The 27,730-nt window shown below is 34.1% G+C and overlaps 1 protein-coding gene across 1 annotated transcript; it reads left to right on the forward strand.

Moving 5' to 3' along the window:
* Positions 1-2,789: 2,789 nt before the first annotated feature.
* Positions 2,790-27,712, forward strand: LOC120079640 (Insulinase (Peptidase family M16) family protein). Its single transcript, XM_039033907.2, has 25 exons — positions 2,790-3,234; positions 7,129-7,366; positions 11,518-11,759; positions 12,564-12,762; positions 13,469-13,516; positions 13,734-13,841; positions 13,973-14,161; positions 14,274-14,570; positions 17,039-17,140; positions 17,415-17,549; positions 18,769-18,993; positions 19,860-20,063; positions 20,170-20,340; positions 21,046-21,195; positions 21,983-22,120; positions 22,625-22,852; positions 23,093-23,245; positions 23,536-23,662; positions 23,759-23,870; positions 25,542-25,662; positions 25,753-25,833; positions 26,109-26,210; positions 26,363-26,513; positions 26,777-26,920; positions 27,314-27,712. The coding sequence occupies exons 1-24, from the start codon at positions 3,056-3,058 to the stop codon at positions 26,866-26,868; spliced, it is 3,792 nt and encodes a 1,263-aa protein (XP_038889835.1). The 5' UTR covers positions 2,790-3,055; the 3' UTR covers positions 26,869-26,920; positions 27,314-27,712.
* Positions 27,713-27,730: the final 18 nt, after the last annotated feature.

The following is a 27,730-nucleotide window of genomic DNA, read 5'->3' on the forward strand; positions in this document are numbered from 1 at the left end:
GCAATATAGTATATGGATTTATTCTTGTTTTCCCCCTTGGAATGTGTGAATGTTCCATATACCTTCATTTTATTGTTTTGATTTTGTATAAGGAAAATTTGATGCATAGATGTGATTATAAAAATATGCCAAAAAAGTCAACTTTGTAAATATTTACTTGATTTCATAACCATTTGTATTAATTTCATGAATAATTATAATTGGTAGCATTTTTAGAAATAATAACTAAGTGTATAACATCATTTAAAAAAATTGTAAATATAGACAAATCTATCAGCGATAGACTTCTATCATCGATAGACTCTTCCTAGACTCCTACCAATAATATGGTCTATCACGGATAGATTATTTAAATTTGGTCATATTTGCAATTTTTTTTACATTATGTTATATCTGCTAATACTTTGGGTCTAATGGTTATATTTGCAACTGTCCCTTCATTTAGCAATAAAATATACAGAATTTCTAAACATAAATTAAAAATGTTACGAGTCTAGCTTAATTAACATAAAATTTGTATGAACAATTTCGAGGTATAAGATTCAATCATCTATCCCGCATATTGTAAAAAAAAAAAAAAAAAAAAGAAAGAAGAAAGAAGAAAGATATAACTATCTAATAGTACTATTTAAAATTAAAAATTAACAATACAAGAACCAACATTTACATTACAAATCCTTGAACTTTTTAAGCTTATGTTAGTGTCTTATGTCTCTAACTTTTAATCTCGTGTCTAATAAGTCAAAAGTATTCAAAATCTTTGAACCTTCCATTTTTTTTTAATGGGTCATTGATTATCTATTCGACAATTGTGTAAAATTCATGTATCTATTATATATAAAATTTAAAGTCTGACGTTAGAAACTTTATGAATCCTTTTAGGAATAGTTTGAGTCCCATTTTTTAGGTTTTTTGGGTTTGAAAATTATAAGTAAAATCTCGATTTTATAGGTTTGTTTAATATTCAGGTTGGTTAAGTTTGCATTTGTTGAACCTAGGTTTGGATGGTATTAAATTTGAGTTTCTTAAGTATCTATTTGAATTATAATTTATTAGATATATGGTTTATTGAGAGTGTATTTGGTTGGTAGATTTGAAATCTATTATAATTAATAGGTATTTTATGTTAGATTTTATTTAAATTTAATCTTATCATTAATGTAGCCATCGTTTTGACCTATTGTTTTTTACAAGAAAACATTGTTTAGTCAATTGTCAAACACTACACTATATAAACATATCTATTTCTCTTCTGGACTCTTTTAGTTGCTAATTTTTCTCATTGTAGCCCATTGGGTCTTTCCAATTATTAATTTAATCATTTTATTTGAAACAAACAAGAAACAGGAAAAAAAGAAAAAAAGAAAAAAAAGACAAACTTAAGCACAATAGCAATTGAAGTAGAAAATTTGCTTGATTATTTTTGTCTTCTAATATATATAGCAAAATATATTATAATCTATAACATATATTCAATGAGTTATTTGTAAAGAGAGTAAATTGCCTGCCCATGAAGCCAAACAAGCTAATATTTATTCAATAGACACATAAAGTCATTATTTTGTCTGTGATTTTTGATGACAATGACTATGCATAATCACATTGCAAAGTATAAGAACAATACAATGAAAAATGTTAAAAGCTTGTTAAATAGACAAGATCTAACTGTTCATACGAGGCTCTCGAAATAACGTATTTCGTGGAGTTAAACTTGTATTTATGTTGATTTGTGTGAATGTGGTCCGACCTCTAATATTTGATCATCTTATTCTCTCTATGAAATCCATATGCTTGATTTGAGAAAGCAGAATGCGTTGATGTTTTTGAAGTTGAAGTCTCTAAAGAATATTTGTATCTTCAAATGATTTTAGTCTTCAAGTGAGAGTCATTCTTAGTCTTCTGTAGTTAGCTTGAGAGTGTTGGTCTTCCCGTTTTTTCAATCCGCCTGAAAATGAAGGATAGGGTTCTTATTTATAGCATTTCTATGGACTTGGATTTGGTTGGTCTATTTACCTCACTATGCTCTTTTGGGATTGGTTGACCTATGGGCCAAATTAAACATATTTTTAGGCTCAATTGAATATGAGCTCAAATATTAATACTTAATTGGATCAAATTAATTCATTCGATCCAACAGTCAAGGTAAAAACACATGACAGCATCGGGATTCGTCAACAATAATTGTAATTTCGTCTTTAATTATAAAATGACATAACAATTTATAATTGGTTCAAAATTTCTTATTAAAACTAACCATTACAAAATAAATGACTTAATTTGTTGGAAAATTATTTCAAATGATAAAACTATTGAAAATATTTATAAGATATAACAGAATTTTAGAACTATCAATGATAGACACTGATAGACTATCAGTGTTTATCAATATCGCTGATTATTAGCTTCTATCATTGATAGTTCTTAAATTTTGCTATATTTTGTAAATATTTTAGTTTATTTTTCTATATTTAAAAACAACCCTAATTTTTCTTCAATCTAAGAAATACGTAAATATAATTAAATATAAAAAATAGTTAATAAAACACAATACAAACAAAATTGAATATCAAATTTGAAAACCAAAATGAGAATCTCAATTTAAAGTGAGTAAACAGAATAACATAACTCAACTTGTTTGATCCCAATTCTTATATTACTTATGATTTCAATTTTCCTTTCTACATTGATAACATTATTATTTTTTAAATAAAATAAATTTTAGTTTAACAAGGAAAGAAAAAAAATCTCCCTCCAACTCTAAATTGTGGTTCATAAGGAAAGACAAAAACACAAGGAAATGAGATTTGCAAATTTGGAGCTCCTCTTGTCTCTATAAAAAAAAGGAAAAAAAAAAAAATCTAAAGAACTCAACCAATCGCCTCTCTATTTCATCCCGGTTCTTGATAAACGGTTCAATCGGACCGCCGACTCTATCCCAATAGGCCAAAATCTTCCTCGTCTCACTTTCTTTGCTTCTTTCTCGAGCTGCTGTGTTCAGTTTTATCTGTTCTTTGCAAGCCCTGTTCCTTCCAGTTTTCTTGGATTTTTGCCTGCAATGGCCGTTGCAACTTCTTCTACTGTTTCAAATTTGACGCAGCGGCGGCCGTTGTTGAGTCTAAAAGACCCAAGTACTCCCAATAGGCGGGTGAACTCGGTGCAGCTCCCTTCCCGCTCTATTTGCGCCCATCTCCCTCGATTCGATGTCGAGCCTCGATTTTTCGTCCCTTTGACGAGGTGAATTTTAGTCTTTTCCACGAAGAGTTGTGTTTTCGATAGCTAGCAGTGTTGTATGTTATGTTGTTAACCTCCCATGGGGAAATTATTTATCTGGGTTTGATGTGGGTGTTTTGAGCTGTACTTTGATTGCTTTCTTCAACCTCTGGGCTGTCCATGTTTCACCTACGGAAGAATCTAATTGTTGGAATTCTGTTATTGGAAAAAATGAATAAATATTTAGAGGTTCTATTTTGACTTTGCAGCTAAGTGATGTAATCTTTGGTGGTCCTTCCCTTTCTATTGTGAGGTGGAGTTTAAAAAGTTTTTCTTTGTGGTAATTTTTTTTTTTCTCAATGCAAAGCTAAAGTTCTTTGGATAAATCTTAAATGAGCCCTTCAGGTTTCCTTCTTTACTTTGGATGAGTTAAGAGTTGGATTCTCTTTCTTCCTCTTGTTGCACTTTGTGCAATGAGATATGTAATTATGGCGTTATTTTGATTTATGCCGTGAGAGCTGTTTCTGTAAGTCCCTTCGGGTTTGAAGTGTTGAAGTGCCCCAGCAGGCTTAAAGGGATACCACTCCTCTGCATTCGTACCATTCAAGTTCCCCTGGCATTGTGGTAACCAGCCATGATGATCTCTAATCCATTGACCAACAATCTTGAATGTTTAATGCTCTCTAATCAAAGAGTGAAGGGGATGGAAAGAGAGAAAATGGGAAATTTTGTGCCTTGAATCTCTTCCAACTTGATGAAGTATTGCTTCATTGTGACATGGAGGAGGAGCCAGAAAATTTTGTAGTATTGAAGGTTGGGAAGAGCTGGGTGAGTTCTCAATGTGGTTAAAATATGGGGTGATGAGAAATGTGGTAGAATCCCTTGATGTGGAGAATGGTTTATTGTAAGAAATCTACCACTATCGTGTTGGTAAGAAATGAATCTCAGTTAGATTAGAGATTTGAATGGGAGCTTTATCATTGCATAAAGGATATTACTTAATATAGATAATTGTGTGAAGGATATGTGTGCAAGACAATTATCGTGACTTTCTTCCTTCAAAGGTGTGTTGAAGTTGGAATGAAATGCCTCTTAACAGTTTGGAATAGCTCCTTCCTATGACAGTTTGGCTATCTTAAGAAACCAAAAGATTTGCAATTGTTTCTTGGTTAGGCAGCATTGAGGTTGTATGATTAGTCCATTGCTCTAGGATCAATGGACGTTAAAAGGGATCTTTGATAGCAAGATTTTGATAAAATTAATCTAAGTTTTCAATAGTATTACATGCTATTTTAGAGCTAAATGAATGTTCAAAGGTTCACGAATTCAAGAGACATTCTTAGAACTCAAGGACACAATAGAGAAATAATAAATGAAAATTGTAGAAAATAAGAGCTAGGAAATTGAAACTCAATTGCATACCCCAATTGAGAAGTCAAAGTACAAAACTAAAAGTATAGAATTGGACCAAAGTCTTAAATATCATTTTTAGAAGGTGGCAAGCTTGATTTGCACGTTTGACAAGATCCGACATCACGAATTCCACTTAGTGCACACTTGACAACATTTCCTTCACAATTTCTGCACAGTTTTTTTTTGGTCCTCCATGCCATCTTCCAAACAAACTATATAACTTCTCCCATGCCATTTTTACTCCATTCTCTTCTAGACTCATTGCACTAACATTATACATAAATCTCGTTAAAAAGTCTTTCTCTTCTTGCGCATTAGCTAGTCTTTGAAGATGTAATGTGAAAGCCTCTTGAATCTTCTTTCCCTCGCTTCATGTGATAGCTCATACGGGTACATGCAATGGATCAATAGTTGGATTCACATCAAGAGCCATTTCTTTTTGGGATCTTTCACCGAAAAGTTTCAACATAAGCTTGACAAATGGAAGTTTTTTCCCATTTCAAAGGGGTTTTGCTTGACTTTTGTCCAATCTGTTTTGAACAGTACTGGTGTATTATTTCTCCTTGGTGAAATCTCCTTTGGGGGTTATTAAAAAGATGAAAAAGCTGGTGTGTGATTTCTTTGGGCAAAGGAGATGGCCATGGGTGCAGTAACTTGGTGAATTGGGGTAAGACTTCCCTCCCGTTGAAATATGGAGGTCTCGGCTTGGGGATTTATATCCAAAGGAATGACACCTTGTTAGTTGTTACTCAAATGGTTGTGGAGATTCACTAGAGAAGATAAGGATCTTTAAAGGCAAGTCATTGATTAGCATTCATAGCTTAGATTAGAATGGTTGGTACATCCTTCTCCCTCAGGGTAAAGCCAAAGGGAGACCCTGGTTTGATATTGGTTTCTTGTATGCTTGTCATAGGGACACTCGCATTATGATTGAAGAGTTTCTCCTCAATCTGTTTCATTGGAAGAAAGGGTTGCTTTTTATGGTTGTTGGGGTGTGTACGACCTTTTGGGTTTTGGAGAATAGTAGGATATTTAGATGGGTGGAAAAGGACCTTAGTGAGGTTCGGTCCCTCATTTTCTTTCATGTTTCTCTGTAGGCTTCTCAAAAACCTTTTGTAATTATTCTTTAGGCATTATTTTGCAAAGCTGGAGTCCCTTTTTGTAGAAAGAGTTCCATTTTTTGTGGCTTAGTTTCTTGTATGCCCTTGTATTCCTTCATTTTTTTCTCAATGAAAGTTATAGTTTCCATAAAAAAAAATTGATGTTATCTAGTTGGGCAAGGGGAAAGATGAGACTGAGTATGGGCTGTTCACTTCAAATTGGCATTTCCGAAGTTCGGTGATAGATTTCCAGACCTAAAAGCTCCTTTGATTGGTTTTATCTGGAAGAATTGTGCTTCTAAAAAGGGGGGAGTCTTTTTTTGGTCCTTAGCTCACAGAAGCTTGCAAACTTCAGAGAGAGTGTAAGAATTGGGTTATCTCCCCTTCAGCATCTTCTCTGTGTTACTTGGCTGCTGAGTCCTGTAATCACTTTTTCATTCATTTCCCTTTAGCCATGTTAGCTTGGCAATAGTTGTTAAGGGAATTCAATCTCTCCTTTTGTGTTCCAAACAGTGATCACTGGTTGGTTGAGATTCTTGGAAGCTGGAACTTCAGGAACATAGGCAAGGTTTTATGGTCCATGGCAGTCATGGTTCTTATTTGGAATCTTTTGCTTGAAAGGAATGGTTGTATTTTTGAGGATAAGTGCTCTTCTTTCAGTATTTCTTGTAACAACATTCAATTCCTTGCTTCTAAAAACAGGATTTGGAAAGCTCTCTTATGGGTATCTTTGTTGGAGGGGGTTTTCTCTTCCCCCTCATCTCTAGCTGCTTTGTTTTGGGCCTTTTTGTGCATAACATACGTCCTGATCTAACAGAAAAAAATTCAAGAAATCAAGTTTCATCGAGGAAAATGAGAGAATACAAAAGATGCAATAATAAAGGGTCTATAAAACAACAACCCAAAAAGGGAGCTTATGTTGTCAAAAAATTTGCTTTCGATGGTGTTTTAGTTCGTTCTTGTTAAGGGAGGATGATTGGTAATATCTTAAATTTATTCATTTATATTGTAATGTAACTTCTTATTATAACTATAGTTTTCTTTTGTTAATTCACCTACGGGGGCTGGTTCATCCCTTTCTTTGGTACATTTCATTTATGAATGAAATTATTCGTTTCTTCTTCATAAAGAATGTAACTTTTAAAAAAATGTTTCCTCTTAAAAAGAAAACTAACACATTGTATTTTTTATTTTTGTTTTTCTTATATTCTCTTGGTTGAAAGATTTTTTTATTTGTTTTTTTTCCTTCCTTCTCCCCCTAACAAAGTTAGTATAATTAAGTGAATACTATACTTTTGTTCTCCTCCCTATTTACCTTTTCCTTGATCTGAGCTAAGGTTTTATTCAGTGCTTATATTTATATCAGTGCATAGCTTTGTTGATTCTTTCCTCTTTGACTTGGAAGGTACTCTCGTGATGATGGTATTGGTAGATACAAGATTAGAAGAAATAAGGATAATACTCGAAGGCCATGTGCTTATAAAATGGGGGAACGTGGGAATGAAACTTTGGGGACTACTAATTGCATCTCTTGCTTTCTTAACCAAAAAAGAAGATGTCCCAGTATTAAAAGACCCACTCCTAGATTCATTCTTGACAAGTCTGCTTTTCAGTTATCCAAGAATGAGCGTGATGATAGAGTTGTAAGTGCTTACTTGTTTTGCAGATCTGCCTTTTATGTATTTCCGAAAATTTCCCTCCTCATCATTATGCTTATTTCTTTTATTTTTTTAATGAAATTCTTCTGTAAATCTACGTCTTTGTTATCTTTTCACCTTAATCGTACAATCTCATTATCCTGTTAATAGGCATTTTTAGTTAAAAAAATCATTTTTAGAGATAGTATGGAAGGGAAAGATTAGAAATACTCCCATGCAACCTTAGGAGCTTATGGAGAACACGCTGGTAGGTTAGTCACAAGATATTTGAGAGAAAGACTCAATAATATTGTTCTTCCACTAGAGTTATATATGTGGGTGGACAAGGCAATCCTAAATTGAAAAATGCGAAATTACAACAAAGGGCAAATGACTGATGAATTTGATTAACTAGGCTGTTTACAAACAACACGATGCACTAATGTATATGTGTTAATAGACCTTAAGAGTTGGAGCATGTATTTTAATGGACAAATAACTAATGAACTTTTTTTTGGGAAGATCAGTGTGGGATGGTAAGGATACGTATTTTTGGGAAGATCAGAGGGAGACAGTTCCCTCTGCTTCATGTTTCCTCATCTTTATCATTTGTCTTCCTTTAAAAATCGTCTGGTCTCTGATTTTTTGGTTTGGTAGGGGAGCTCTGTGTCATTTTCTTTCGATTTTCGTTGCCATTTATTCAATAGGGAGACAATGGAGGTTGCCTCTCTTTTTTCTTTGTTGGAAGAGTGCAATTTTAAGGAGGGGAGAAGGGATGTTCGTGTTTGGAGGCCTAATCCTATGGAGGGTTTTTCTTGTGAATCTTTCTTTAGGTTACTTGGATCCCTCTCCTGCTAGTGAGTCGGTCTTTGATATGGTTTGGAGGAGTAAGATACCAAATAAAATCAAGCTCTTTACCTAGCAGATTTTGCTAGGTCGAGTGAACACTTTGGATAGGCTTACTAGGAAGATGGCCTCGTTAATGGGTCCTTTTTACTGTATTCTCTGTCGAAAGGTAGAGGAAAACCTGGATCACCTTCTTTATGGCTGTCAGTTTACAAGGTCTGTGTGGATTTGCTTCTTGCAGGCACTTAACATTCAAACTTCAAATAGGTGACTAGAGGGATATTCGCGCGATGATGATCGAGGAGTTCCTCCTTCATCTTCCGTTCAGAGAGAAAGTGATGCACACAAGTGAAGAAATACAAATACCTCAAAATTTGATTAGTCTTGCTTTCAAATACAAGGACTGCCTCTTATTTATAAGAGAAGATGTGGGCTTGGGCTTTAGTGACCGATTTAGAAGGTTATTTTGGTGCGAGACCTAAATAACTCGTTAGTTTAAAACAAGAATTACAAGATTATAAGGCGGTTGCATAACTAACCAAAGAATGATGCAAAAATACAAAAGATTTAAAGAAATAACAAAACATCCTAAAATGATTTAAAAGGTCAAGATTTACAAGAACTTTCAAGATTTCCTACATCAAAAAAACCATTTGTTGTGGTTTCTTGGGGTGTGCGTTGTGTTGTGGGACATTTGGGTGGAGAGAAACTATAGGGTGTTCTGAGGTTTGGATAAGGACCCGAGTGAGGTTTGGTCCTTAGTAAGGTTTCATGTTTCACTCTAGGCTTCGGTTTCGAAGCTTTTTTGTGATTATTCTCTAGATAACATCTTACTTAATCGGAAACCCTTTCTCTAAAGGGGTTGCTTTTGTGGTTTTTTTTTTTTTTTTTTTTTTTTTTTTTTTTTTTTTGTGTGTGTGTGTGTGTGCGCTCCCTTGTATTCTTTCATTTTTTCTCAATGAAAGTTGTTGATTCTATCCCCCCCAAAAAAAAGAACTTGAATAACTAGACTCGGTTGTTTACAGACTTTGTGATGCACTGATGTATATGTGATAATACTCCACCTCAAGAATTAGAATATATATTAGTTACGTCTAGCTTGTTATAAAGATAGTTTATGCATGCTTCATTTAATGCTTTCTTGGAGATGTCTCCAAATTACTTTGTAGTCTTAACATCACACATGGACAACAAACTTTCTCGTACTTTTCAATGAATAAAATGATAGTAGATTTCACTTCAATATGTTTAGTTCGTTCCTAAAATATTGGGTTAGAAGCAAATACAGTGCTTCTTTTGTTGATCACCCACACTCTGTTTAGGATTGTAATACCAAAGCTTAACTCAATTGGGACTTGCCAAATGCATATTTTTTCACATGGGGACTATGCCATTGCTCAATATTATATGATTCAACACTTGAACATGCGATCATCTTTTTTGTTTCTTATTCTTCCCTGAAACTAAATTATCCCCAACAAGAATATATTTCCTTTTGCATAATAGGTACTGTGACTAGTATTGTAGTTGGTTTGATCGAGATCTTTTTTATGGTTCTTATGCTAGATTAGATGTTGGTCTTCTTTCTACCTTAAATCCATTTTCAGTCCACATCTAAAAAATTCAATTTTAGGAGAAACTTTCAAATAACACAAATCTGTTCCACAGTGGGCCATTTATCAACGGTAGGTGAAGACATGTTCAGACTCACGATTTGGATAAAAGCTACATTGGCTGAATCACTACAAGACACTAGCTTACTGATTAATCTCTTGTACTTCTTTTGTTTCTCTAAAAAAAAAATTTCCTCCTGCTATTAACATGTTTAAGGAAAAAAAATACCCATTTGGTTCCTAAGTTTTGGGTATAGTTTCCATTTGATCCTTAGGTTTCAAAATGTTACTTTCTTATCCTTGAATTTTGAGTTTAGTTTCCATTTGGTCCTTAGGTTTGAATATGTTGCACTTTTATCTTTGAATTTTGAGTCTAATTTCCATTTAATCCCTATGTTTTAAGATTCTATACTTCTACCTTCACTAAAGCTTCTTTTGGTTATTAGTACTAGTTTTCTATTAATTAATTTAAAAGAATTAAATTAGTTTTCACTAATATTTTGTCATTTTTAAAATTAATTAAAAAATTCCACATGATAATTATTACAAAGTAGGGGTAAAAGTATAAAATCTTAATACATAGGGACCAAATAGAAACTAAATTCAAAACTTGAGATAAATGTACAACATTTAGTCCACCTAGAGATAGAGACCAAATGGAAACTAAACTCAAGATTCATGGGTAAAAATATAACATTTTGAAACTATGGACCAAATGGTGACTATACTCAAACACGAACCAAAAGAGTATATATATATATATATATAGTTTTTTTTTTTGAAACGGAAACAAAGACTATTCATTGATATAATGAAAGAGTCTAATGCTCAAAGTACATGAGAGGACACAAAATGAAAACTTCAAACTTGCCAATACAAGACTAGAACCAAATTACATCATAAAGACTAAAACTCCGAAGAAAAATTTAAAACAATCCAATTGAACACAGTTCTCAAGATGAACACCTATTCCAGATGACTCTAACTCGATCAAGCCTTAAACAAATAGAAGGAAAGCTTCCACCGCAACGTCTCACAAAAATGGAACTTGAAATAATGAAGAGCCAACTAAATATGGGTGATGGAATTCCAAACCCAGTGAAGAAATCAGCTGTTTCCAACAAACCGATTGATAGCACCTTCCAAAGAAAATAAGGAGACATGCTGAGAATTTCAAAAATCCAACCCCACTCAGCCACTGAAGCTAAAAACTGATATTTTAAACTCGGAAACCAAGATCCTCATACTGATATATATATAGTTTTAAAACTTGAAAATTAAACCCATTGTTAAAAAGAAATTTAGTTTATCTTTTGTTAAAGTGCTAATATAATTGATTTACCATAACCCATTAGCTTAAGCTTTTGGGTCAATCGGTGTTTTGACATGGTATTAGAGCAGGAAGTTTTGTGTTCGAACTCCTGTAATATTATTACCTCCCAAATTAATATTGATTTCCACTTGTTGGGTCTTTTCAAGCCCACAAGTGAGAGGGAATATTAAATTGTTGATATAATTAAATTTACCATAACCCATCAACTTAAGTTTTTTGTTCAATCGGTGATTTAACATCTTCTAATACAACTAGCGTAAGATTTTTAGAAAGGAATAAAAATGGCATTCTACAGTATTTATTATTTACTTGATAGTCCGTATATTCTTATATTTCCTGTCTCTGTACTGTTATGCAACATCCAGGTGAAGCATACCCGTATTGTTTGTGGAACTGTAGGTCCAGATGAGCCTCATGCAGCAACTACAGCCTGGCCTGATGGTATTCTGGAGAAACAAGATTTGGATACTTCATATCCTGAGTTTGGAAGGGCGGAGTTAGAGGCATTTCTTAGTTCTGAACTCCCGTCTCATCCCAAGTTGTATAGAGGGCAGTTGAAAAATGGATTGAAATATCTAATTTTACCGAATAAAGTTCCCCCCAACAGGTATTGACCATGTGGTTCTTGGAGAAATAGTTTAACTAGTGAATGTGTTTCAATTTAACCTGTGAATACAGGTTGACATTCATGGAGATTTTTAAGTATTAATGAATTAAAGCTTTATGTATATATCTTATTTTCAGAGTTTAATATCATGATGACTACTAGACAGGGAAAACCAGCATAGATTGGTACTTTTTGAATTGTTCCAAAGATAAACCGATTAAACTTTTGATTCAATTTTCACAAAAAAAGAAGGAAAAAAAAAAAAAAAAGAAAAAAAAAAGAACTTTTGACGTCCAGGATCCAAAAGATAGTGGGATGCATGTGGACTATTCCAGTGAGATAAGTTTTGTGGGAATGTTTGGTTGAAAAGAAACAGTGCAACTTCCATGAGTTAGCTGAAAATTATCTTGCTTCTTATAAAATATATATGAAATCTATTTTCAATATTTCACGGAATAGAGGATAAAATGGATGTTGTGTTCTACATGGTAGGCAGTTTGCATGTGGAGGAAATAATTGATTGATAAATGTTAAATCTTTGTCAAGCACTTTTTCTTATTACCCTATCCATTTTGGTAATTCAAGTTATGGGACCTTAGTGCAAGGACGGGGATAAAATTTAAAATTTATCTTGTTAGGTAGGTTTTGTGGGTTCTTTTCCTCTTCTTCTTACTCTCGATAAGGATTATCTCTGTGTGTGTGTATTAAAAAATTTGGACCATTCTTCTGCAATCTCATTGAACAAATGAAGCTTTATTGATGGAGATTAGGAAGGACTCTACAATGACAACTTTTTGAATTTAGGTTTGAAGCACACATGGAAGTCCATGTGGGGTCAATTGATGAAGAAGATGACGAGCAAGGAATTGCACACATGATTGAGCATGTAGCCTTCCTTGGAAGTAAGAAACGTGAAAAGCTTTTGGGTACAGGCGCACGATCCAATGCCTACACTGATTTCCATCATACTGTGTTTCATATACATTCACCAACTAGCACAAAGGTTGTTCTTGTTGGTTTTTCTATTTTTACAGGCATGCACTGAATATCACAGTTCAATCTTTTGTCTTTCGTGTTTCTTTCGGGACTGGGTTAAACATTTTATCTCTCAGAGAACTGGTTTTGTTTCCAGCATTATTTTCTTTCTTGCCGATCTTAAGTAATATGTAACTTTTCCACCCATGTACAAACCCCAACTTTCTTTAATCAGTATATATTTCTTTTATGTAATTCAGTTTCTTATAATATCTTCACCTGACCTTTTTGTTCTCAGCATTACATAGCCACTAATTTTTTTTCTTTTTAATTTTCAAATTCAAAAATGCCTGCTCAAAAGTTTCAGCAACTTTATTTTTATCTAGCTAATGCACTGAGAAATTCGCTTAATGTTTAGAAGCACAAATTTTTCTAGTGCTCAGGAATCACCACTGAGGCATTTTCAAATTATAATCCCCTTGTGCTAGTTTCTCTATGTATTTTCTTGCATTCTTCTGAGATGCTTTTGGCTGAAAATAATTCTGAATCCAGATCTATTAATGCACACATGGTGATCAATCAAAGATCATGGTTGGTGGATCATTTGGAGTTCACCCATATAATAGATGGGAGAAGAATAGCACCATACTAACACTGCTCTTTGCATGACTTTTGTGTCTAGGTTTGTTATTAGCAATTTGTTTGAATATTGACCATATTACCTTTGGCTGTAGGATTCTGATGGAGATCTACTTCCATCCGTTCTTGATGCCTTAAATGAGGTATGAACAATAGATGGATTTATTTATATCAAAGTGGACACTATTGTGGCTTTGGTTTCTGATGTGATTTTGTTGCGTGATGTACTGTTTTTGTTTTTAGAAAATGAATTGTCTGACTTCAGTATATGTTTTTGATGAGAAAACAAGTTCAAATAAAAACGCTGGGTACTCTTATTACCTTATGGTTTATGCATCCTTTGTTTGTGCTTGTCTATAGATAGCTTTCCACCCAAAGTTCCTTGCTTCACGAGTTGAAAAAGAGAGGCGTGCCATTCTTTCTGAACTTCAGATGATGAATACAATAGAATATCGTGTTGATTGTCAGGTATGCATTGCAGTTGCTTTTGTTCATAAAAAATAATTGCACATTGGCGGTGTTTCATAAGGTTTATATATTGGCTGATCCGTGCCCTTTTCTATAATTCCATTTATTTGGAAACATTTCTTGCTGTACAGCTGTTACAACATCTGCATTCTGAAAACAAGCTTAGCAAAAGGTTCCCAATCGGATTGGAAGAACAGATTAAGAAGTGGGATGCCGATAAAATAAGGAAGTTCCATGAACGATGGTACTTCCCTGCAAATGCAACCTTATACATTGTTGGAGATATTGATAACATCTCAAAGGCCGTTAACCAAATTGAGGTTTGAACATGGTTTTTTTTTTGTTCAAATAATTCTTTTTTTCTTGAGATTAGAGACTATAAAGTTTATTTAAGGACTCAGCTCATCAGTACACTGATATTATCTCTTCCAGGCTGTCTTTGGTGAAACTGGCCTCGAAAATGAGGCTGTTTCTACGCCTAATCCCAGTGCATTTGGTGCAATGGCTAGTTTTCTTGTTCCCAAGATCTCAGTAGGATTAGGTGGCAGTTTATCAAACGAGAGATCAAATTCAGTAGATCAATCCAAGATCATTAAGAAAGAAAGGCATGCAATTCGTCCTCCTGTGAAGCACAATTGGTCGCTTCCTGGGAGCAATGTAGATGCAAATCCCCCACAGATATTTCAACATGAGTTACTTCAAAATTTCTCAATTAATATGTTTTGCAAGGTATGCAGTATTAAATATATTTTTTTTCTAATATTTTCCCTCTTGAGCTTAGCTTGCACGAGTTCTTTTTTTAGAGCTCCCATGATCATTAATATATGAGCAGCACGGTTGAGAGATTTCAGAGAATATTTTAGAGTTATTGTCTATCATGCTATATTAGTTTAAAATTAGCTCGCCTAAGTTCTTCATTTGGGTGTTCTCTCTCAAAGTTGTTTTTATTCGGCGGTTTTTCCAGTCAAGACTTCACTGCAGCTGGGGAGTTATTTTTTTTAATTATTTTTTTGAAATGGAAACGAGCCTCTTCATTGATAAAGTGAAATGAGGCTAATACTCAAAGTACAAGAGGGATGTACAAAGAGCAAGAGAACATCATCTTGGATACCGAAGATTAAGAGGAAAGACATCAACCCACGGGTCAATCCAAAAAGCAATTCTAGCAGCATTGCCAAATTTGAAAGGAGCCAAAACATCCACTTTCAACCGAATTCTTGAAATGCTAATCCAAGAGCTTCTCAAATTATTACCATTTTTCCCGGCCGTGTGCCAATTAAAGGAATCTTTTCCATGAATGCTTCTAACAACCTGTCTCCATAATGAATTTTCTTCCTCCATGTGCTACCAACCCCATTTAGCTAGTAAAGCCATATTTTTATTTTTGAGACCACCCAATCCGAGACCTCCATCTAATGAGGAACGTGTAACAAGGTCCCATTTCACTAAATGGTTTATTTTGCTTCCCTTATGTCCTTCCCAGAAGAAATTTTGCATAATTCTTTCTAATGAAAGAATCACTTTATCAGGCATTGCAAATAAGGACATATAATAAGTTGGAAGGTCGGAAAGAATAGAATTGCACAAGGTAGCTCTCCCTCCTCTAGACAAATTAAATCTTCTCCATTTATCTAGTTTTTTTATGAACTTTATCAATCACTGGCCGCCAAAATGAAGCTTGCTTCGGGTACCCACCTAAAGGCAGACCAAGGTAAAGAAAAGGCATAAATTCTGCCTTACAATTTAGAAATCCAACCATTTACAGCAGCTCATTTTCATCTACATTGATTCCACATAAGGCTGATTTTTCCCAGTTTACTTTCTGTCCTGAACACCATTCAAACAACTCAATGGTTTCTTTCAATTTTACTAGCATATGGTTATCATATTTGCAAAATAGAAGAGTGTCATCTACAAATTGGTGGGGAATATGAATCTTCTCCATTCCTACCACGAAACCTTCATACGAACCATTCCCATAGAGCTTATCTAGAAGAGCACCCGACACTTCACTAACAAGGAAAAGGAATGGTGATAATGGATCACCATGCCTAATTCCCCTAGAGGCAAGAATACGTCCTCATGGCTTTCCATTAATAAAAATAGAGAATTTGGGATTTTTTATACACCCCATAATCCAAGAAATCCAACGTGGATTAGGGGAGTTATTTTTTTTTCCCTTCAGTTTTCTGAATTGTGTTAGTTTTATTTTGATTGCTAGTTTGGCCTTTCTTTGTTTACTTGCTGATTTCTTGCTTTTTCTCTCCTTTTGGAGTTTGTATCTTTTAGCAATAGTGTCTTTTCATTTTCTTAATAAGAAGTTTCGTATCTTGTTAAAAAAAAAGTAACACAAAGAATTAACCTTTTTAGGGATGTAATTTTGAGTATATGAAAAGGATATTCCAACTAACACTCAGATTCTTTGGCTTTGTCTAATAATTTTGTCTAATAGCACTTTTGGGGTTGTTAAATTTTTTATTGTAATAAAGTTAGTTGATACTTTGTAATCATCTTTTGTCTATATTGCTTGCTTGTATATCGGTTGTTTTTGGAGATGATGAGGGTGCTATGGGGGTGTCAACCTAGTTGAGATTCCTGGGTGCGTCTTCTGATCCTTTGGGTACTTTTATTTGTATCTCTTTCTTGTGAAAGCATTAGTCCGATTTCATTATTTCAATGAAGAGGCTTGTTTCCATTTAAAAAAAAAAGATTCTTTGGATATACTTCGTTAGGATGTTTTTCTGGCTCACTTGGCAAGAATGAATCAGAGGATCGCTAAAGATAGCGAGCTGTTCCCTTTGATCCTTTTTTGATGTTGTAATTTTTCTTTTTTTTTTTTTTTAATTTGGAATTGTATATATATACACACAAAGAAATAGAGCCAGCTAGATAGTTTGCTTAAGAAGTTTCTGAAACATGTAGTACTCAAGCATTGGTTAGGATCATTGTGTTAAACACCGAACACCAACTACCAACATTTCACTCTCATTGTAATTTCCTGATCAATACTCCGGACTCCTGTGGTTTTCATAAATCTCTTTTGTTTTTCAATGCTCAGAAATATGAGTTCTCTTCTCTTTTCTCTCTCTCACCCTTTCACTCATACTCATCCTCTTATTCTTCAAGCATATTCTCTTTTTGAAGTCTTGTTTTGGTTTAGGGATTGACCAAATACCTGCTATTGAATTTCATTGCAGATTCCAGTAAACAAGGTTCGAACATTCAGTGACCTGAGAAATGTTCTTATGAAGAGGATATTTCTCTCTGCCTTGCATTTTCGTATAAATACAAGATACAAGGTGCGTTTGAAACTATATCCTCTCAATTCTGATGAATATTTAAGATCTCAAGTTTTGAATGTCATCTTTTTGTCTGAATTTGTCAAAATTGTTTTTTCATTGGTCTTCTAACATAAATTAATATTTTTATTTGAATACACAGTATTTCTTTCATGTGACTGGGCATCCTAATTTGGTTTTAGTGATGTATTAATTATTTATTGCCTATTTTAGTCATTCTATAGTATAAAACTTTTTATCGTTCCAAAATTTTCTAATTTAGTGCAATTTTCAGAGCTCAAATCCACCATTCACTTCCATTGAGTTGGACCATAGTGATTCTGGAAGGGAAGGGTGCACTGTCACCACACTAACAGTAACAGCTGAACCCAAGAATTGGCAAAGTGCGATTAAAGTTGCTGTTCAGGAGGTTTGTGTCTCTTATTTTATCCGTAACGTCCGAAAAGTAAACATTAAAATAAATTTTCTGGAAAGATTTTCCACCCTTTTACCTGTTTACGTGTTAACTTTGAAATTATTGTTTTTCATCAATTTGAATACTAAATTGAAAAAATTGTTAAACTAGATCCCTGTTATTGGTTTGTTGATCCTGGTAATGACTTGATTAATTAGTTTTCATTGTTCTTTTAATGAGCTCGGTATTCTTTAAAACAATGAAAAAAGGGATTAATTTCAAGGATTTTTATATTGTTTTATTATTATTATTTTAAAATTAAGTAGGTCAATTATTTTAACTCAAGAAAAGATCAAAGTTAAAACAAAAAAGAGAGGAAACTTTGAATCGAACCATTTAATTTGGTTTGGATTAATTTCACTTTCACCTATTGATCCCTACATTTGAATACAAATACATATAATCATGCTTTGGTAGCATTGCTGGTGCTCAGGTCATTGAGATAGGGAAAGAGAGGAATTCAGGCTAATAAAATGCCAAGAAATAAAGGATTTACACCTGTTATTTGTAAAAGAGAGAAGGATACCGGGTGATGCAATAACAAAGTAATAAAAAATGAATGTTTTTGCTTTAGGGAGAATAAGAAAAAAACATTTATTATTATTTTAGAAAATAAATGCTTGGTTGGCTTGTTGGAACAAAATAGAGGATTATATATACATATATATATATATGTGTGTGTGTATATATATACATATATACATATATACATATATACATACATATGTACATATGTATCTATGTATCTATGTATGTATATATGTATCTATGTATGTATATATGTATCTATGTATATATATATATATATATATATATTTTTGAGGGTCTGGCTATCCTATGCACACCTAATCTCTAGGGATGCCAACGAACTGGGATAAAACTTTCTTATTTTCCTGTTATTTTGTTATCATAGTTACTATTCTCAAATTATGTGAGACACGGATCCTCCCCCTCTCCCCCCCCCCCCCCCCCCCCCCCCCCCCCCCCCCCCCCTCCCCTTTTTTTTTTGAGAAGATGAGATACAGACACAGATCAATTAATGTGATTAGAATGTTCTGAGATTGTTTCATTTTCTTTTTTGCTTTTCATGTTTGACATCTGGAAACAGAAGCTCCGCCAGCAGTTTGACTGCTGGACATATAATATAATCTGTAGTGTATTCCATGTGGTGCAGGTACGGAGGCTTAAGGAGTTCGGTGTCACTAAGGGTGAACTGACCCGCTATATGGATGCACTTCTAAAAGACAGTGAACACCTAGCAGCAATGATTGATAATGTGTCATCAGTTGATAATTTGGATTTTATCATGGAAAGTGATGCACTGGGGCATACAGTTATGGACCAAAGACAAGGTCATGAAAGTTTGGTTGCTGTTGCTGGAACAGTTACTCTTGAAGAGGTAAGGTACCTTTTTTTTTTTTTTTTTCTCTTAATTATATTCTGAATGAAATTTCAGAGTAGTTTGTTATAGAAGAGTAGTCGTCTTTGAGAACAAAAGGTGACATATATGGGAGGCGGATTGTGCTTGTCTCTGATATAGGCCTCCTTTTCGATTATTAACACTGATTATTTCTTGTATTATGGCTGTATTTTCTCTAAATTGTTTCTTTCAAGAAATAAGTTAGGGTATTTGGAAAATTCAATAAATAATTTACTAGATGATACTTTCTGTAAGAATAAGTTGGTAGTTGGAAAATTCTCTTCCCCTTTTATTGTTTTTTTTTTCTCTTAATTTCTTCTTCTCAAAACTTAAAAGAACATGAAAATTGTACTGATGCTAAAATGGTGCAAGAGAGGAATTTGATTATTTTTAAAGACCAAAAGAGATGACAAAAAAGGCTTGCAATTTGTATTCAAATAAAGGAAGTTATTCTATGATTTATCCTCCTATCCTGTGCAAATTTTAGTATATATTTTATTTTACTATTGATATACATTATAGTGCCAGGAATTGGATATTTTATATCTATTTTATCAATCAATGAAATGGTTTCCGATTCCTTAAAAAAAAAAATAAAAAAAAAATATACAAGTGTATTGTTACTGATTAGAAACATTGATGGGTGAAGCAAATAACAATGCGAATGTACATGCCCAGTTATATTTCTGAAAGTTTGAGAATTAGCTATATGAGTGAATTTAAAAATTATGGAGGGTAGGGGTTGACTAGAGTCCTATAACATTGTCTATTTAGGCTATACTCTTATTAGCAGTTTCTTATAAACTGTATGATGTATTTATTTGTTTTCAAATTTTTTACCTTAGGTGAATTCCATTGGTGCTGAAGTGTTAGAGTTCATCTCTGATTATGGAAAGCCTACTGCACCCCTTCCTGCAGCTATTGTTGCATGCGTTCCAAAGAAAGCACATATTGACGGGTTGGGGGAAACAGAGTTTAAAATAACTGCCAGTGAGATAACTACTGCTATTGAGGCAGGATTGGGGGAGCCTATTGAAGCTGAGCCTGAAGTATCTTGTTCTCTAATGCTCTCTCTTTCTTTCAGTATAAATATATCTGCATATTTGTTTTATGATTTCCTTTTTGTTGGAATTAAATTTCTATATACTTCTGCAGCTTGAGGTACCAAAAGAGTTGATATCATCATCACAGATATCTGAATTAAGGATGCAACACCAGCCATCATTTGTTCCTTTAAACCCAGAGACTAACGTCACCAAATTTCATGATAACGAAACAGGAATCACTCAATGCCGTCTGTCAAATGGAATTCCTGTGAATTACAAGGTATAACTTTATAAGATAAACACAACTAACATGTACATAACTCAACGGTAATTGATATGTATTCCTTCCTTGAGGTTGGAGGTTCAAATACCCATGCCCCACATTTGTGGTACTAAGAAAACTTACGAGATAAATTACATACTGGAGGGGGAGTATTTCTGTAGATTTCTGGTTTCATTAATATTTTATAGGTCCATTCTATCTTTTTATTTCTTATACGAAGAAAACAAAATGTTTAAACTGAACGTGACTCTAAATACCTTAAAATACGTCAGGTTTCAGCCTTTGCCTACTCAAATTCAAGAAAGATGTTGTGTGGGTTCATTTGACAAATGTGTTAAAAAACGAATTCTATTATTTTTTTCATTGCTAGATTGGAAAATGTATTGTGCTTTGTAGATTTCCATCTTCCCATTTCCTGGTTGTCTGGTAGTACAGTTTTTATTAGTTCTTTTTACTAGTTTATATGCTCAAAAGATATTTGAATATTACTGCCATGAGTATTTGTGAGAAGTATAATTTAAGTGGTCATCTGACAATAAAGATGCTGTAGTTATATTTCATAGTAGTTAAACTCCAGGGTGAAGAGTACTGGTTATTCAAGTGATGATTTCTCAAACAAGCGTGGGTAGCTCTGAAAAAATGTATGCCTGGGTGGTTGTTATTTGTCAACTTATTTAACCATTGATACCATTCTGCATGTAGATTTCAAAAAGTGAAAATAAGGCAGGCGTGATGCGACTTATAGTTGGTGGGGGACGAGCAGCTGAAAGCCCTGATGCACAAGGAGCTGTTGTGGTCGGTGTTCGAACTCTCAGTGAGGGAGGTCGTGTAGGAAGCTTTTCACGGGAGCAGGTATTGCATTAGAATCCTCACACTCACACTCCCACTCACAACCAATTAATTCTTTAAACTTCAAACTCAGTAAAAGTTAAATGAAGCGATGAACATGAACTTCCTTTTGAAACAATAAAAAATTCTTCAGGTGGTTTATAGATACTCTTGGCAGCAATCTATTCATTTGAAGTAATTCTAATTTAGTGTAAAGTGTATTTGTCAATTTTGTATTGAATGATATTAGGTTAAATTGCAAATTTGGTCCTTGTGGTTTTGAGAAAGTATTTTGTTGCAAACTTGGTCCCTATTTTGTCTCTATATATTTTGAGCATTAGTCTTTTTTCATTTTTTTCAATGAAAAGATTCGTAGCCTTTTTTAAAAAAAGAAGGTTACAATCTCTATGGTTTATAACTAGAATTTAGTCCATATGGTTTGATAAAATCCTAGGGATTATTCATGAAAATTTGATTAAACCATAGGTACTATTTATGAGGTTTTGTCAAACTATAAGGACTAAAAACTAAATTCTTACTTACCAAATTTGTAATTTAACCATGATAATACCTTAGTAACTGGCATTTTAAGTTAACAGTAATATTGTGCTTAAGGAAATTGCTATTGCTATTATTCCTGTTAGCTGTTATTCCAAGAACTTGCTTTGGCATCTAAGTCCTATCGCTGAATGACATGTATGCAATTTACATGTAGAACCTATATGTGTGTATAAATGGCTTAATGAACCGTTCATTGCCCATATAACTCTTTATTCAAGTTGATCGATGCTGTATGTGTAATGTTTTGTAGGTGGAACTTTTTTGCGTTAATCACTTAATAAATTGTTCTCTGGAGTCAACCGAAGAGTTCATTGCTATGGAATTTCGTTTCACCTTGAGAGATAATGGCATGCGTGCAGCTTTCCAACTACTTCACATGGTTCTTGAGGTACGTGCAAATGGCTGGTTTTGTTAAAAAAAAAATTACTTTTCCGTACAAAGAATAGTTGCCCATATGAGATATGGACCTATGGGCTATGGCCATGATATATATAAACACAACTCTGCTTTCTTAAGAGTTAGTGCTTGGAGATTGCTAGAACACAGAATGAATTGAATATTTTCTAGAGCAAACTGCTCTATAACTTTTAATTCTTACCAAATTTTTTTATTTTTTTATTTTTTTATTTTTAATTTTTTATTCTAAGCGTTTTATCTCAACCTTAAAGGGTAGACAAGAAGTCGTCTGTAAATTAACCTTCTTTCTGAAGTCCTCTATATTTCAATAAATTAACTAACAAGGATGAAGGATCATCTCGAGGAATTTTACCCATAATTCTTAAAGACTCGACATTTCCCTACAATTATTCAGGGTTTAATTCAAATTTTTCCTTTGAATAAATGTTTGTGCATTTTACTGTTTGAAGTCGTGGCGATTACTTATTATTTGCAGCATAGCGTCTGGCTGGAGGATGCATTTGATAGAGCAAAGCAGTTATATATGTCATACTACCGGTCTATTCCTAAAAGCCTGGAACGATCTACTGCTCACAAACTCATGTTAGCTATGCTGAATGGAGATGAGCGGTTTGTTGAGCCTTCCCCAAAATCACTGCAGAATTTAACATTGCAAACAGTGAAGGATGCAGTGATGAATCAATTTGTAGGCAATAACATGGAGGTATGTTTTTTTTTATTGAAAATAAAAATAACAATAAGAAGTATCATCTCCAGAGAAAGAGAAGGAGATATCTTAATGAAATAAAGGGAAATTAAAAGAAATATAACCATTCAGCGTACGAAGAAGAAAGAATAGAAAAATATGTAGACCAACAAAAAGGCAATCTGTTATTTTTTGAGAAGGCACATGCTTGAACAATAATTCCTGATGTGTCTGTCATGGAATCTTCCCATTTTCTAGGTAAGTCTTGTTGGGGATTTTTCAGAGGAAGAAATTGAATCTTGTATTCTAGATTACCTTGGTACAGTCACAGCAACTACAACTTCTGAGACAGCACCTGCTTCTGTTCCCATTGTGTTTCGACCATCTCCATCTGAGTTACAATTTCAGCAGGTGAGGGTGATTGACTTTTAAACCGTTCAGTTTACTTTTTGAAGATAAAACCTCACCCTATACCGAATAATTTTTAAGCTCGCCCTATACCAACTAATATTCTTAGCAAAATTTATCATATAGGGAAAAATTAATCCACTCCTTAAAAGATACTGGGAAAGATCTCCTTGATTTTTCATTTAGTTTTTGCAGTTGCATACTTTCTGAAATAAAAAAAGATAGTGTGTTCAGATCATTATGATCTATGTTATGTTTTTTATGTGAACTTATTCGTTATCATATTTAAACAGGTGTTTTTAAAGGATACAGATGAAAGAGCTTGCGCTTATATTTCAGGTCCAGCACCCAACCGCTGGGGTGTTACATTTGAGGGTTTAGAGTTGTTAGAATCAGTTAGCCAGATTTCAAGAACAGATGGTGAGTTTCTCTATTGACTTATGTACCGTTCCCTGATTTTCTAATATAGCTTATGATGGGTTTGTTTGTTTCTTTTTTTCTTTTTTTAAACACCAGAAAGTGACAAATCTGATAATGATATTAAGAAGGGTTTGCAGAGAAAACTTCGTAGTCATCCACTCTTTTTTGGGATCACGATGGGGCTTTTGGCTGAGATTATAAATTCTAGGCAAGTCTTCTCTCCCAACTGCATTGTGTAATCTTCCCTTTCTTTTCTCCTTGGTGCATGTTAGAGTGTGATTCACATTTTTTTTTTACTTCCATTCTTGTTAATATGTTAGGGTTTCTTCTTTTTGGTTCTTTGTTATCTAAGGCCTACTCTACCTCCACACCCATATCCAATCATCGGTGTTACCATTACCATCACATTGACTGTATCCACCTAGCCACAGCCTCTCACGATCGCACCCCACGTATGCCCAATTGTTTGTTGGCTCCTCCTAATGTGGTTTGAAGACACGCCAAATCTCATCATACAAGAGATATTTGTATCATAAAGTACCTGAACATTGAAGTTATACACTAGAGTCAGCAACAAAAAGCTCTAGAAGTTGTTTGAATTCCAATTGACCTAACGAGAACAAAACATAGAATTCTTCCTTCCCAGTTTTATTTCTCTCCATCCCTCCAAAAGCTTTGTCCTTCCATTTCAGTTAACAGTTAACACTAAAGCAAGAAAATACCCAAACCCTTGCTTAGGAATCGATCTTCAAGAAAAGTTCTGTTCTTTTTTCATTAGCATTACCCCAAATTGGCCCAGTCGCCTGCCAAATTGAACCAACTAAACCTTCCCGTTGCTATTTGGTTTGGCATAGTTTTTTTTTAGCAAATATAGTTTGTCGTGTTTTTTCTTTCAGAAGAATTTGGTTCGTTTTTGGTTCAGCTCCAAAATTAAGCCAAACAAAATGGTGAACACCCCAAGTCGAATAAATTTGCACGAGGACATGGCAAAATTAAGCCACCAATAACAAAGAACTTGATCGATATTTTCTTCACAATAATGAATTCAGGGTTTATGAAGTGAAGCCTTTCCGTAGCATTTGAAGCACGATCATCCATGGCGTTATCGTTAAAGAATCTGATTTGTGTGCAAATGTCCGCTAACAATTAATGTAAAGCAAGTTGTCTGATAATGAGTATCAGTTTCAACCTTCTCTTAATTCTTAAGTTGAAGGCTGGAAGCCATTTTTTGATCCAGTTGTTTTTAGTGTTGCCCCAAGTCTTCTCACGGAAATTCTTCATTACTCTTCATTTGCCAACAAAGTAACTAAAAGTTAATCTAGCCCCTGAGAAGAATAACCCCTTTGTATCCTCATCTTATTCTTTTTATGGGTTTCCATTTCTGAGATTTAAAATATTTTAGATACCAACCTCCCAACCCCAGGAAATAGTATGTAGACCAATCAATTCGCTTAATTTGTATCAACGTCGATAACCACTGATGAGAATTTATTCTCTTAAAAAATTGATCCAAATAAAATTGCCAAACAAACCATACTGCTTGACTTTGAGGAAGAAAATTGTTTTCTCGGTCATACAATGAGACCCCCAGCATATTCAAGCTTGCTGTTATTGGATTATTTCTCGTTCATTCCAGAATATTGAAGTAGGTAAGCAGCGTTTATGCTTTCATTGACAACCAACCAATGGGAATATGAATTGTCTGGATACTTTTTCAATTTGTTCTAGTTAGAATCTGCTGCGGCCACCTGATCATTTCAAATAACAAAAGTAGAGCACAATTTATTATATCTCTTTATTCGCTGCATAAAAATTAAAGGTTATAAATCTTTATATGATCTTTAGTTATCTTAAAATAATATTCATGTGATTGTTCCAGGCTTTTCACAAGTGTGCGGGATTCTCTTGGATTGACATATGATGTATCCTTTGAATTGAGCCTGTTCGATAGGCTTAAGCTTGGATGGTATGTTATATCCGTGACATCAACTCCAGCCAAGGTTTGGACTCAATTTTCATAAAGATCCTTGTTAAGTTAATTTATTTCTTTTTTTTTTCCCCCCTTTCACTGATAGGACTCCTCTTTTCAGGTGTACAAAGCTGTTGATGCATGCAAAAGCGTTCTGAGAGGATTACATAGCAACAAAATTGCCCAAAGAGAGCTGGACAGGGTAAAGTGTCAAAGTGACCAACTGAGCTAGTACTGCTAATAAAAACTTAGCTCCAATTTGATGTTTTTTCATAAAAAGGGTGGCAAGCCGCTACAAGGCGTTTAGTGATTTTCATTTGAAACTGAAAATAGTTTGTTGCTCTCGACCCCTCTTTCTTTTTACATATCTTACTAGGGCATACGGTGGTACAGATTCTTTCTCGTGTGGTTCTGTACCTGGAGTTTGTAGATGATTCATTCTTAGCCAAGGTTTTAAATAATGTTTTCCAACTGCAGGCAAAACGTACTCTTCTTATGAGACATGAAGCTGAAATAAAATCCAATGCTTATTGGCTTGGTCTATTGGCTCATCTTCAAGCGTCTTCTGTTCCACGGAAGGTAGAACTAATCTGCTTGTGCTTCTCTTCACTCCTCCTATGCTCTTGCCTTTGAAACAGAGCGAAGATTACATACAATGATTTTACAATGTGTTGCAACTGTCTTCATCTTTGGATGTCTCACCTGTCTTTTCTTTTCTGACTGTGGGGCAGGACCTATCGTGCATCAAAGATCTGACGTCATTGTATGAAGCTGCCACCATTGACGACGTATACATTGCCTATGATCAGTTGAAAGTAGATGCAGATTCTTTGTATACATGCATAGGGATAGCTGGAGCTCAAGCTGGGGAAGAAAGTATTGGTGAGAAGTTTCGTATTTCATTTCGTGTTGACTATTAATTGATAGGTCATTATTTGTGTAGATTACAAATTGTTTCTTTAGTTTCATATCTACTTCTGTAGAGGGGTTTGAATTTTACTTAAGGTTAAACTGGGCTGTCCTCCAGTGGTACCAACCTTAGATTTGCCTAAGTGGATTCTCTTTTCTCAGTGTATAAATTAAGATACAGGTCATAAATATGGGTTTTGAAATTTTTATTCAAGTGTTATTTCATGTTATTGCAGTTTCATTCGAAGAGGAAGGATCAGATCAAGATTTTCAAGGTGTTGTTTCATCTGGACGCGGTTTATCTACAATGACCAGACCCACGACATGATCCTCCCTTGATAAATTTTTTTAAATTATCGAAAGGGATCAACCAATGAAAGGTTCGTTTTGTTTCTAACTTCATTTTACGAAAAATCTTGATTCATCTTCTCTCCAGTCCGGTCTTGTTGGCTATAAATTGGTATTGTGATTGAAAATATATTCGTAATTGTACATACTAATAACATACCTGTTTGTTATTGGACAAAGGGAAAAAAGCTAACGGAGGTATTATGTTCTTCGTTGTGAAGTTATAATAGCAAGAATCTTAGAAACAAAACTTAAACATAGCTCAACCAGTTATAACACTTTTTTGGGTTAATCATGTAGATATGCAAGTAAATAATAAATAAGGTTTCCTTGGTCAGTGTAATGCCTATTCTATAAGTTTATAGAAGTGAATTGAATCCTTTGGTTTCAAACATACCTGATCCTCTTGATTGGTCATTGTATAGGATGGATATTCACTTCAAAGTACAGCCGATTATCTAACCAAAGCATACGAAGCTGAAGTGCCGATCTCCCTCGGTGTAGAGAAGTCAGATCGTCGTAAGCCGATTGGCATACACGTGGTTTAATTGGCATGCTTTTGTGCTTGATTTTCTTTCTTGCCATCAGGCATTATTATGCTTGAATATACAACGATGCCGATTCATTTTTCATAATGCATCATTTAGATAGCATCCACAGAGCTTGATTGTCATTATCGCAAAATCAGAGTAAGATATACAATACATTTTATGGTTCCATTTCTACTTATATTTTGTAAAGTATTATGGTCTCTCTTGTGGTATGCCAAGGACAGGCATTTAAACTCATACTCAATAATATGAATATCTTATGAGCATCTTCAATCTTTTGGTGTGAAACTC

This window comes from Benincasa hispida, chromosome 6 (genome assembly GCF_027475165.1).
Source record: "Benincasa hispida cultivar pf3 chromosome 6, pf3_genome.v1.1, whole genome shotgun sequence".
Classification (NCBI taxonomy): Eukaryota; Viridiplantae; Streptophyta; class Magnoliopsida; order Cucurbitales; family Cucurbitaceae; genus Benincasa; species Benincasa hispida.

Excerpts from the sequence above, each read along its gene's own strand:
- LOC120079640 (XM_039033907.2), top strand. The coding sequence starts at position 3,056 with ATGGCCGTTGCAACTTCTTCTACTGTTTCAAATTTGACGCAGCGGCGG. Across the intron at positions 20,064-20,169 it reads CTATTGAAGCTGAGCCTGAA|CTTGAGGTACCAAAAGAGTT; the intron begins GTATCTTGTTCT and ends ATACTTCTGCAG. Across the intron at positions 26,211-26,362 it reads CGTCTTCTGTTCCACGGAAG|GACCTATCGTGCATCAAAGA; the intron begins GTAGAACTAATC and ends ACTGTGGGGCAG.